The sequence below is a fragment of the Lithobates pipiens genome, unplaced genomic scaffold (genome assembly GCF_037356315.1).
Source record: "Lithobates pipiens isolate NorthernLeopardFrog02 unplaced genomic scaffold, aLitPip1_a1.2 Scaffold_3, whole genome shotgun sequence".
In the NCBI taxonomy this organism is placed as follows: domain Eukaryota; kingdom Metazoa; phylum Chordata; class Amphibia; order Anura; family Ranidae; genus Lithobates; species Lithobates pipiens.
Window position 1 is genome coordinate 171066255 of NW_027507790.1, and position 13409 is coordinate 171079663.

The 13409-nt window shown below is 37.9% G+C and overlaps 1 protein-coding gene across 1 annotated transcript in view; it reads left to right on the top strand.

Moving 5' to 3' along the window:
- Nucleotides 1-10515, top strand: part of MAP1B (microtubule associated protein 1B) — a 115657-nt gene extending 105142 nt beyond the window's left edge. Inside the window, exons 6-7 of the mRNA XM_077462495.1 lie at nucleotides 1827-2065; nucleotides 4119-10515. Coding sequence (XP_077318621.1) covers nucleotides 1827-2065; nucleotides 4119-4274 — 395 coding nt within the window. The 3' untranslated portion in view covers nucleotides 4275-10515. The remainder of the gene's footprint in view (nucleotides 1-1826; nucleotides 2066-4118) is intronic.
- The last annotated feature ends 2894 nt before the right edge of the window (nucleotides 10516-13409 follow it).

Here is a 13409-nt window from a genome sequence, read left to right on the forward strand (position 1 = left end):
TACTTTAAATCCAAAAACTGCTTAGCTTTAACAAGAGTCCAGCCCTAACTAATGCACTATCACTCAGTGATAATAATAATAATAAGTGTCACATGGGGAATTTAACTCAGAAGCTTATCGTAGGCGGCACCATGCTCCTTTCAAACAATCTGCCAGAGTTAGCTCTTCATGCTCCCTTGTGGTTCACTCACTCAGTTTCACATGATCAAACTTATCCCACTGAAATTAGATAATAACAAAAATCCAACAGCCCACTGGGTTCCAGCATCAATTGTGCACACATAGAAAGTGGCAGAATATTGTATTTTGAACAATAAATAAAAAAGGAATGACTTGCAGGGTGACCATATACAGATCTTGATCCAAAGTTGTAGCTGCTTAAAATAAGTTGTTTTTTTCCTTTTGCCCAAGTGTTAGGATCAACTGATTAAAGTGCTACTAAAGTTACAAAATAAGGAAGGAGGGTTTGGGGGAGATCCCTGGGGAGCTTTGTGAAGAGGTTTTGCAGTGTCTTACCTTCAGTCTCTCCCTCCCATAGGTTGACGCAATTTTTAATTTTGCACCGGGCCTACAGAACCCCAGCACTAAGTGTTCCCCCCCCCATGACCTAGCTCATCTTCTCTGGTGATATCCAAAACTAGATAGATATTGGGATGCATTAATCCTTAGAGTTAATGTAGTATATGGTATTTTCATTCGTAACTATGCACTTACTTGTATTTTTGTTTACTTGGGGATGGCTTAGACTTATAATTTGTAACTAGTGATGTACAGTATATAATAGCTGTAATTGAGCCTTTTATGGATTTGTTGTAGTGGTACTGCACTCTGGTTTTCCTGGCTGTAATTGGCTGTACAAGAAGTCTATATGTACCGACCTATGCATATTTTCTTTGAATGAATCTCTTGATAATATTCAGTGCTCTGTTACTTCCACCATTGGTGTATATTCTGTTACTGTGTAGCTGTCATGTTTGTCTTAAAAAAAAAAATTGCAAACAAATAGCGTCAAATACACTTACCTGCCTGTTTGCAACCCCCTTGTGACTGTACACTGAGCTGTGCATACGCAACTCAGTATACATTCCAGCACAATGCCTGTGTGCCAGTATGACTCCACTCCTGTGCTTACATTGAAATTATGTCATCCCACCCTGGCCAATAAAAACAGCCAAAGACGAGCACCCAGAAGCCAGGGAGAAGATGTCAGGAACTTCCGAGACATTAGCCTGTTGGAACAAAGGTAAGGATTTTTACCTTTAGTTCCACTTTATATTCAACCATTCACCCTTCAATGTAGAAGAGATAAGCTGGGTGTAAATAATCTTTTCAATGTGCATTAAATTTCCCCAGAGCTTAGTGAATGTGTTGAAGCTCTGCTCAATTCCATCATCCAATCATTTGCAAGCAAAAATACTGTTTTCTTTTATTTTCTTTGCACCTAATTGGATATTCTTTACAAAGTAAAGCTTCACCACGTTAACTAAGTTCTGGAGAAAATCAGTGCAACTGCACTTGCAAAGTGCACAGTCTATTTGCCTTTATTAAATCAATCCCACAGTGATTAATGGAGGGAGAATAGGAATCTGATGAGCGAATAGATGGAGTCTACAATAGAGCTTCAGCTGGTGGACATAACAAATAAAACATTAGATAGTTGTAGGGATGCTATCTCTGCATAATGTTACGTCATACTTGGGTTTGGCATGCATTTCCAAATTGTGGGTCATTGCCGGTAAAAAACACTAAACCAACATAAAAGCAAAAAAAAGATAAAACATGAAAATGTGGTGTGGTAATAATCATTTATTAATGTTTGATTTTAGGAGGTGGATCTGCAAAATCATCAAAGTCTGCAGTTGTGCCCCCAGGTCCACCAGTATACCTAGATCTGGTCTATATACCCAATCACAGCAGCAGCAAGAATGTTGATGTGGAGTTTTTCAAGCGGGTACGATCATCATACTATGTAGTGAGTGGAAATGATTCAGCAGCTGGGGAACCTAGTCGGAATGTGCTGGATGCTCTTCTAGAAGGCAAAGCTCAATGGGGAAGTAATATGCAGGTAAATATGTGCAATGTCCTGCTTCTTATGCCCTATTTTTTATATTTTCATTTAACATTTATGTTATGATGGTCACTACTGATCACTCTTAGCTTCTCAAGAATCTCTCTTGTCATTTTATTGATACTAATAATATCCATTAGACCATTCGTCAGGTTTTAATTGCTGTCTACGACCCTGCTGAGACGTTTCACTCTTTGTATTTGTTCTAATGACCATGTTGCTGGGTCAGAAAGTGATTGGAAAGTAAAAAACTAGTACAGAAGGTGGGGAGAAATCTTTCAGTGTAGACACCTCCTATAGTGCCTGCTGTCAGAGGGGATTTCCCCTTACTCTGGAGATTTGCTCTCACTTTCTGTTGTGTCTCCAGCAAAGTAAGTCTGTCAAGATCAATGGCACATCTATCAGTCCGTCCCCACATGCCAGGGTTCTAGGGGTAACCTTAGACTCCGAACTGTCCTTTCAGGCCCACATACAAGCCCTGTCCAAATCACGCCGCCTTAGCCTCCGCAACATTTCCAGAATACGCCCCTTTTTAACTAATGACACCACCAAGCTTCTAATTTACTCCCTGGTCATCTCTCGCCTTGACTACTGCAATTCCCTCATCATTGGATTACCTTTACATAGACTATCCCCCCGTCAGTCCATAATGAATGCCGCTGCCAGACTCATCCACCTTACCAGCCATTCAGTGTCCTCCACCCCTCTCTGCCAATCCCGCCACTGGCTTCCACTCACCCAACTAATAAAATTCAAAGTACTAACAATAATTTACAAAGCCATCCATAACTCTGCCCCTAGTTACATCACTAACTTAGTCCCAAAATACCAACCAAGCCACTCTCTTCAGTCATCCCAAGACCTCCTGCTCCCTAGCTCCCTTGTCACCTCCTCCCATGCTTGCCTCCAGGATTTATCCAGAGCTTCTCCCATCCTTTAGAACTCCCTACCCCAATCTGTCCGACTGTCCCCTAATCTATCCATCTTTAGACGATCCCTGAAAACCCTTCTCTTCAAAGAAGCCTATCCTGCTTCTAACTAACACTAACTTACTTCCTCCATCAGCTCATCCCCCACAGCCATTACCTTTTGTATCAATTGCCCCTTCCTTTTTAGATTGTGAGCTCTAACGAGCAGGGCCCTCTGATTCCTCTTGTACCAAATTGTAATGTAACTGTAATGTCTGCCCTCATGTTGTAAAGCGCTGAGCAAACTGTTGGCGCTATATAAAACCTGTATAATAATAAAAAACAATAAAGTAAGTGAAGGGAAAATATCTCCAATAACACATGGATAGCAAAAAAAAAGGTGGGGACTTCTGTTGAAATATATTTTTCAGGCTGGGTTCACACCGAAGCACTGAGTGGCTCACAGCAGGGGTCTGGTGCGTCCCTGTTCACCGTTTTAGGTCTGATTTCAGTCCAAATTTTTGGCTGAATTCAAACCTGAAATGGACCAGAAGATGCACAGGACTCCTGTGCAATTTGCACTGGAGAAGCTCCGGAGATGTGTGAACTGGCTCCATAGAGAGCCAGTCATAATCTCCTGACATGCGAATTGGATGTGGAATTCTGCATCCAATTTGCAATAGTGTGAACCCAGCCTCAAGGTGAGTTTTTCACAAGATTAAATAACCACACACATTCTTTGTAGCATGATACACTACATCCTGGGGGGCTGTCCCTCTGATCCTTCAGTTTATTCACAAGTGAAGATACTGGCCCAGAATAAACATGCAGACAGTGAAATTGCAACTCTTGCTAAGGGAAGGGAGTTTGGTGGAGGTGCTTCTGCTCATAAGAGGTTCCCTTTATTTATAATGCTATTCTAAATGATGTCACTTTCAGTAGTCAGACAGAATTACACACTGAGTAACTGTAAAGTAAATTGCAGAATCCATTAAAAAACAGAGCTGTCAATCACTGTTATGCATCACTTACATAATGAGTGGCTTCACAGAATAATTTTGGTTAAGTTTGAAATGTCACAATGATGGTATACAGATTATCAATTTTTTGAAAACGTACAACTTTTCTTTTCTCATTTTCAGGTAACGTTAATTCCTACTCATGATTCAGAAGTCATGCGAGAGTGGTACCAGGAGACACATGAGAAACAGCAGGACCTCAATATAATGGTGTTGGCCAGCAGCAGCACTGTTGTTATGCAAGACGAATCCTTCCCAGCATGCAAGATTGAACTGTGAGGAAACCGCTACTAACTGCTGCACCTTAACACAGCTGATTAATGGAAATGTCACCTAGAGATTACAAATAACTGCAGAGCTATATATTGCCCAACGCTATCCTGTGTCTTGCCAACACAGATGTCAGTTTATATATATATATATATATATATATATATATATATATATATAAATACATATTTATCATCTCCATGGCAAACTACAACATTCACGTCATTGCAAGCTCAACTATCCAGGTTTACTATACAGGTTTGTAGGACTTGCTCTTGTACACATCAGTTCACCTTAGCCCACGATGGGAACTTTCCTCTTGATTGAAAGACAATGAGAGAGAAGAAGGACCTTTGCAATTGGACATTTTGTAGCATCACTTTATTAGGTTAACGTCTACAGCATGTTGTGTTGTGTATAGAATATATATATATATATATATATATATATATATATATATATATACATATATTTATTTATACACACACACACTTTGCAGATGTACTGCAAACAACAACCTCACTATGGTCTTGCCAACATGTGATCTTCATTAAGGATTGCATTGGACAGTCAGTTAATACCATCTATTACTAGAATTACAGGGTCTGAGCCTTTCTCCTTCCTTGCAAGTTAAAGGCGAGGGAATTGTTTTCTATTCAATCATATTTGACAAAATGTAGCAAATGTCAAGCCTGCCACTTTTAGATATGTGATAGATTGCTTCATATGAATATTTTACCTGCTGTAGATCAAGTCATGCTAGCAAAAGCCACAAAACATGGGCGCAAAAAAAAAGCATTGTGTCTAAGGCATTCTTCTGCTAAATTCATCCTGACAGATCTCCTTACATTACAATTCACGGTTGGTACACAGAAAGCAAAATACCAAAGCGTCGGGGAGTACATTCGGTTTGAAAATTTGCCTTAGAAAGTGACTTGAATGTACAAAGATACCTAATGCACTTATTTTTAAATGTACGATGGCAAGTATAAAATTGACAGCAGTATGCAAGGGCGTAACTGCAGAGGTGTGTGCATGCTTGTGGGGGATTTAAGAGCTAAACTGATGGGATACAACAGAATTCAATTGACCAAAGCAGTTTTGATTTGAAATGAGTGGCCGATGACTAGTTTGCAAAGCATTTTGAAAGTCGAGTTGAATTTTTATTTTAAAGGTTACCGATTGCCCACTCTTTGTCATATTCTAGTTGTTCTTTTTTTTTTTTTTTGGTTTCTTATTTATTATAATCACTAATAGCTGTACAGATCCCCTTTTTTATTGTATGTAACATACAATGCAGTTTAGGTTTTTCATTTTATAAGCAAAAGTTATCTTGCAATTGTTGTCTAATGATTATGGTAATATATGATCCATGTTTCAAGAGTGGGATGGGCAAGATTAGTATTTGGATCTATTTATAACTTTTTTTTTTCCAGTATCCTTAATAATCAAGTCGTTTCTAGACTTATGGATGGCGAGTGTTTACCTGTGATTCACTCATGTATCATAAATCATGATGTCCTTAATTAAACTAGCTCTACTGCAAAATGGACTTTTATAATAAGCCATTGTGTGTCCTGAGCCTATGTTCAAGAATACTGTTTGAGTTGACCTCTACTCCTAGAGAGTTGTGGGTAGTGTTATTAGGTTGCACTCACAAAATGGCATACTACATTGTGAGATGGTGACAGTTACATCTAAAAGGGGATTGACTGACCTGGGAGAGGAAGCATAGTGTATAAATAACACTCTATTTTGTCATCCGTTATGCTGTAAGCCCAACTCTAAATAAATTCTGGTACTGGAAACTTTTGTCTCCATCCACTAGGTGTCTGCAGGACAGTCAGGTAGGAAGGAGACACAAGCTAGTTGGTGCCAGAACTGGCTTCCCCTGAGACATTCACAATGAAAATCCACAGAACAGGGGTACATATTGGATGTACCAACTGTCACTGTACAGGTGCACAGTACATAGATCAGTGTTGGTAACTGTGAGAGTAGGAGAATCTAAAGATTTTATTGCATAAACCAAATGCACTGCCCTATGTGATATATGTAAGATGTAAATTTGATCTGCTATGCCACTGTTTTATTACTTTTAATGTGTTGTATATTTATTTAATACGGTATTATTTGCACTGTTTTGGTACTGTTTTTTGGACTCATGTAGTCCACTTAATGCTGTGAATTAGGACAAACAAATTATTATTTTTTTTGTAGACAATTATATTTATTTTTTGTTGGTGTAAAATTACACAACATTATGCCATTTTTGACATAAAGATTAATTTTTTTCTGCCAGTATTTAATTTGCCTAGCTTGCTTGGTATTGCCTTTATACCCATGGGCACTTGTTCTATCAGTTTACACAAGAGATTCAAAAGATCCTGAAAAATACAGTGCTGCGATCCTAACACAGGACCATAGAACTGTATGTATAGCATTAGCATCTATGACGCTGAGCTAAGCGTTCCAAAAACCTGTGGTTACGCCCTTAGCGATGTTTGCCTTCAGTTTCCTTTGCACTAGTTTTATTTTGTTCTTTTCTAATAAATAGTTATGCTTATTATGAAAGTGGATTGCTACAAAACAGTACGAACTAAAATTCAGCCTGTGTTCTGGTACTACTTATGTCTGTTCAAATCTAAGGCCCATAAATATGTATGCTAAAAGGGGTACAAAAATCATAGAAAATGTTTTTATGGTCTTCCCTAAGATGGCAAATTAACTTATTATATTTCACTGTTAATTAAAAAAAATGTTTTCTCACTGAATATCTAGCTATAAACAGACCAGTGCAATGCATGTATTCATTAATAAGGTAGTTCTGAGTGCAGTGACTGTGCTTAACATTTAGTGATCTCTACAATAAACAAAATTCCTATTGGTTACTATGGGTTATTGCATGGCACTTTGCTCAACCTTATTAAATAGATTGATATCTTTTATATACTGGAGATAAGGCAGTGAAAGTAATTCTCCCTGTTTTCCAACTGACAGCTTTTCAGGAGTAACTATGAACTCTGTGAAAATATTTATTCACTGTTGAAAAGGCATACTTTTAAACCTGCCAAGCTAAACAAATTTCAAGCATCTCATAGTAGAGGTAATAAACTCTCAAACTATAGTTAGTTACATGACGTCACATACTGATCCATGGAGACTGAGTTCTCATCAAATTTGTCTTCATCCTGTATTGATTACATACTTCCCAACATTAGCAAATTAAAGGGAAGATTCATTCAGCTACTACAAAATCACAACCAGAAGCCAGGCTTTACAACTTGCCCACGACTGGTGGGATAACACTTCATAGAAATCTGCAGACGGATCTTATCAAACGGGAAAGAATGTAAATATTGACAGTATTCGTTGCAAATAAATATTAGGGTTCATACCATAGTTTTATTTCTGGAAACCATCAAAATGAATTTGTTTTATAGGAATATTTAGTAATTGCAGGACAAGGAGTACTATGTATAGATTGCATTTCAAGTGGAGAGAGTAGATTTTATTCTTTGTAATTGTGCTATGAAGGGATATAGAAGAGTTGATATAAATTGGATCAGGGATCTGTTCCTGCTTTTGAGTCCCATGTATACAACCTGGAAGGGTGACCAGTAGGCCTGTTGCCCTTAGATATTCACCAGCACACCGCAGATCATCAGTTTCATCCAAACGTTTTTTTATTCAAGAAAGATCACATCACAAAACAGTGTAGTGCAATTTTTCAGAGCCATAAAAGACCCCTTCGTCAGGCATGTGATCTTCACAAGCCTGACAAAGGGGTCCTGTGTGGCTCCGAAACATTTCACTATGCCATTTTGTGATGTGATCTTTCTTGAATAAAAAAAACTTTGGACAAAATAGATGATCCCTGGTTTGCTGGCGAATATCTACATATCGTATAGGTTTCAGCATCCAGCTGGTGATCGCTACAGCGCCCAGTACCTTAAGAGCTTATTCCAGGAACGTGTGCAATGGGAATATAGGCTGTTGTCCATAGAGACCAATACAATGCAAGGTCTAAAATTTACAGGAACTATCTGGCTGCTATGGGCAACACATCCACTGGTGTTTGTCCAGGTTATAAGTAAAACTGTACTTTCTACAGTTTATAAAATGTTACAGAAGATCCAACAAGTGATGTAAACTGTATGCAGGTTCTTGCTTATGACGATTGGTCTTTCCTGTGATGAACAGGTGGTTATATTGGAAAAGTAGTCATAAATTGTAGGAAACATAATATCCCCAACACTACTACTGCCCAAAGTAATCAATCTAATAAAAGCTGCATTTTTTATATTGCGGAACAATAAAGAAACTGATTGGCTTCCGTGACCAATACCCTTACTGGGCCTTCCCCTCAGTTTTCATGCAAGTGGCCCAATAATCTGTAAGTGGAGCACATTTCCACGTGCAGTGAGGGCATAAATCAATTACAATTTCTGACTTATGGCCAAGTAAATTTGGTAGTTTCCAGGAGGACTGAATACTTATTAGGCACCCAAAATGGCTGTCTCTATTGTATGTTGAGTCCTCTTTCATTTTCAAACTGCAGTAATTTGGTAAATGAGAGTTGGGTTGTATGTACTAGTGTGCTTTGAAGTAAAATCAGAACAAAGTCCAGATTGTAATTCTGCTTGTCTATTATTTACCATAATGAGAATGAGCTTACCCTGGTTGGTGGGTATTCGCCATCTGTGGTCTGTCCAGGAATGGAATACATGGGGAGAGCAGTGCTGGTTCCCCAGCTGCCAAATGCATGGATATCAAAGCCTATCAAAAGATATCAAACAAACCCATGTACCAACTGCATCAGTTACACATTAAATTTTACTTTATCAAATGATAACTATTCAAAAAATTTCATGAGGAAGGGGTACATGTTTGTGACAATAACTGCCTGCAGTCTCAGGGGTGACATGCTCATCTGCACATACTAATTTTAACAGTTGCCCAACCTTAAAGGTTGATAGTAAATTAAGCATTTGCTATAAACGTTAGCATCAACCCGCTTATAAAGTAAATCTCTAACTTACTGAGCCCCTGTGTTAAATATGATAGTATACAAAACCTATCTAGGTGAGCATGGTTGGGGTGACCCATGCTTTCCATGACATGGAGAGCCATAAGCTGAAAACCATCTGAGAAGGAAAGTGTCTTTGTAGCCCAAAACAACAAATCACATTTTTGCTGTTATTTTCTCTTCTGCTTCTGAGGAATAACAGCCAGTAACTGATTTGTTGGTATAGGCAGCCCAGGCATTTATCTTTCCTCCAGTTTATTATTATAGAGAACCTTAAAATGTTTTTGCTATTTAATTTTCTCAGGTTCGATAAACAATAACCAAGATTGGCTGCTATGGACTATGTTCTTGCACTGATTTTGTACTGTTTTCAGCTTCAGAGCACATTGATACCTACAATGTGATGTCCAAAAAGAATGTCCAGTTGTATTCCTGACACACTTTACGATTTCACGGTGCTGGGAATTCTTCAGAAGGCAACTTCCTATTTTTTATATTTATTTGTAATATATGTAGACATTACCTTTATGTATTTGCAAGCCAATATTTCCACCCTTTTACATTGAATTGGTGATCAGAGCTGTTACACATTGGATGTACCTGTAAAACTGTTCAGGACTCGGTAAAGCCAACATAAATCATACATTTACTTATTTCAGAAGCAGCCAAACAAAAAAAAAGGAAACTTTAAAATAGACTTTATTCATGTGCAAATTTACAAGTGGGATAAGTGATGATTGACAGGTGTTGTAGTTTTGGAAAAAAAAGACTTGAAAGAAAAGGATTTTCTCAAGCTTCTCTGTACTACTCTAGCTTCTGGGCTCTGGATGCTATGGAGCCGCAAGTAACATTCCCCCCAAGACTGGGCTGCACTAACCAAGATACAATGGCAGCACTGAACTATGCTTCAATATGTATGCATGCCGCCGTCTATCTCCCAATTGTCTGACAGGAACTTGTGGCTGGCAGGGAAGGTCCTTACACTCCTCTCTCGTTCTGAATGGTGTTTGTGTCAGTCTACAGCTGTGTATGGTATTGTCTTATAATCAATCCCACATCACTTCTACTCTACCAGTTCATATCTAATGTAGAACATTAGTTTACAGTGAAGTAATATGTAGTGCTTTTATGATATTTGTGTGCAATACCCCACTTCCACTGAGGATATTTGATGTAAAGGAAACAAACTTGGTTCCACAATAAAATACAAATGTAGTAGTATTTATCTGTTGTGTTTTTCTTATATTATTGTATTTATGTGCATGTATGCTTTAATCTGCCACAAAATTTTTTAGCTGATGGAAAAAAATGCATCTCCCAAGCTTCTTATTGGTCCTGTACTGTGATGGGCAACCTTATTGACCAATAGAGTCCTGAAAGGTACAGTGCAAAGCTCAAATTATTATTATCATAATACAGGATTTATATAGCACCAGTTTGCCCAGCACTTTACAATATAAAGAGAGACAGTACAGTTCCAACACAATACCATTCAAGAGGGTTAGGACGGCCTTTCTCATAGTTAGTATGGAATTTCAGCTGCCTGTAATTCTAGTTTTAGTGAGCATATTCAGTGAAGGTAACTTCTACTTCTGTATAATTTTTGTTGTGTGCTCAGTTTTAATAGGCTAGATTTGTGACAACTTTATTTTACCTCTTCGTGCCTAAGGGTAAAACAAATCTAAATGCCCAATTTTGACATGTGTTAGTAAAACCGTATATCATCACAACTACGTGGTGCATGCAGGTGGATTATACCGTCTTAAATCCTGTTAAAAAAAATACTAACCTGACCTTGACCCAAACACTAACCCTGTCAACTGACCTAGTTCAAACCTTGATCTAGCTATTTTTTTCATTATAATTTTTGTTTTGTTTTCTACACACACTTTTTGTTTTTCTCTCTGCAAGGACAGAGGGTGATACAATGCATCTCTCTCATCCATTCACAGAAACAAAAAACAGCTTCACAGTGGCATTTAGATTTGTTTTACCCTTAGGCACGAAGAGGTAAAATAAACAGCTTCACTGTCATAGCTATTCAGAGGCTATTGCAGTTGTGAGGTGACCCGGAATTGGCCTTTTCAAGTTCCGATCATTAGACACGCAAATATGCGGCCCCACGGCAAAAAGCCCAGTCCAGTGGGGAAACATATTTGTGCATGGTCGGCATGAAGGGGTTAAAGTGCACATTGTAGAAGCAATCATATTTCCACTAGCAATGGAAACCCAGTAAAACAAGCATACATGTTGTTACACATGGTTCTTTACGCAAGCATTAGGGGGCCAGATCTGCAACAGATTTACCCATAAATGTTTTTGTCTATATCTGTGAGTGTTGGATGTTCAGCAGGCATTCCCAGCTTCCAGATGCTAGAATACCCTAAGCCTAGGTTCACACATATGCTCTGTGGGAAACGTAGCAATCCCTGTGCATTTCCCGTACCGCATTGCAATCACACTGTGTTTGGGATCCACTGCGGGTGTCAATACAGAGTTAACAACACTCCAAAAGAATCGCAAATGCAGTGCAGTTTGCCCGCACTGGATTACATTGTAAAAAATGTCCATGTGATGATGTGAGGCGCAATGCCTGCACTTTTTTGGTGCAATGCGGCTAAAAATGAATGGGCTCAAATTGCACTGCACTGAATCACATGTAATTGCACCGAAATGCAGTGCGGTACCTGTGCGATTCACATAAGAGTTTTATAGTGTGAACTGGGGCTAAAAACTGTTGCAAAATACCTAGTACATTGATTAATAATGAATGTTTTTTGTCCCCTTCATTTATAAGTCTTTATAGGGATTTTTAAATTTCACGCAGCAGAGGGATGAGCTCTCAGTGAAAGTCCCCAAAATCTTATAATTTTGTTGACTGTTAGATGTATTAATCCTTTTTGTGCTCAGACTTTAAGGGCAGTTTTCACATCTTTTTAATTTTATATAGGGATGTTAAGCATGGACAAAAGTAAGCAGTTGCTGTAAACCACCGTAATAGCCTAGATCACAGCCACATACATAATACAGTTCACTATTTAAAAGATCAAGCCAACCAAAAGTTATTTGTCATTTGTAAGAGGTGGGCTGAGGCAGGTTCTTCTATGTCTGATACTTGATTAGGGACATTTTGTCTGCCATAAATCCCAACTTTGTTCATGACTACTTGGGACTTTACACCCAGCTTTGTGTATTCCAGTGACCCCTGTTGCATTCTGCACGATTCTACAGTTCTAAATAGCATGAACTTTAAAACACAATAAAAGAGAAGGGTGCAAAAATATATCTACATAATACAATTTAGAGGTCCGAAAACAGAAATGAGCATGATAAATGGTATTATGTCGTTTTTTTTTTTTTTTTTTTTTTACTCATAAGTACTCTTTGCAACCAGTTATCTGCAAATATTCATTATTTCTCAAGACCAGGTTACATGTAAAAGTCCATAAACATTTTACTTGCCTTAAATTTAAATTAAGAGATTAAAATAAAAAGTGTAGAGCTAACTCATATATTAGTTAAACCTTAATCATTGAATATAAGTGACAAATTCATAAAGAAATATATATAGTAGTAAAATGTATCATCAATATATACACTTTTTATGGATTGATGATAAATTTTACTACTATATGTATTTCTTTATGAATTTGTCACTTATGTTGAATGAATTTTTGGTGCCACCACTTGTCACTTTATCTATTTATTCACATTCCTTAAATGTAAATACTTTGCTTTATTCTTTGGAAAGTTTGTTCAGATAACTTTAATTTTGCCTTTTGCAAATCATGGAATGCAACTCTATAATTTCTGTGTATAAATATGTTCAGTATTTCAGCATCATTTGTGTTATGCCTGGTACACACGATCGGACATTATGATAACAAAATCCATGGATTTTTTACGATGGATGTTGGCTCAAACTTGTCTTGCATACATATGGTCACACAAAGTTGGTCGAAAATTGCGAACGTCAAGAACGTGGGGACTTACAACACATACGACGAGCTGAGAAAAATGAAGTTCAATAGCCAGTGCGGCTCTTCTGCTTGATTTTAAGCATGCGTGGAACTTTGTACACACGATTGGTATATCCGGCAACGGATTTTGTTGTC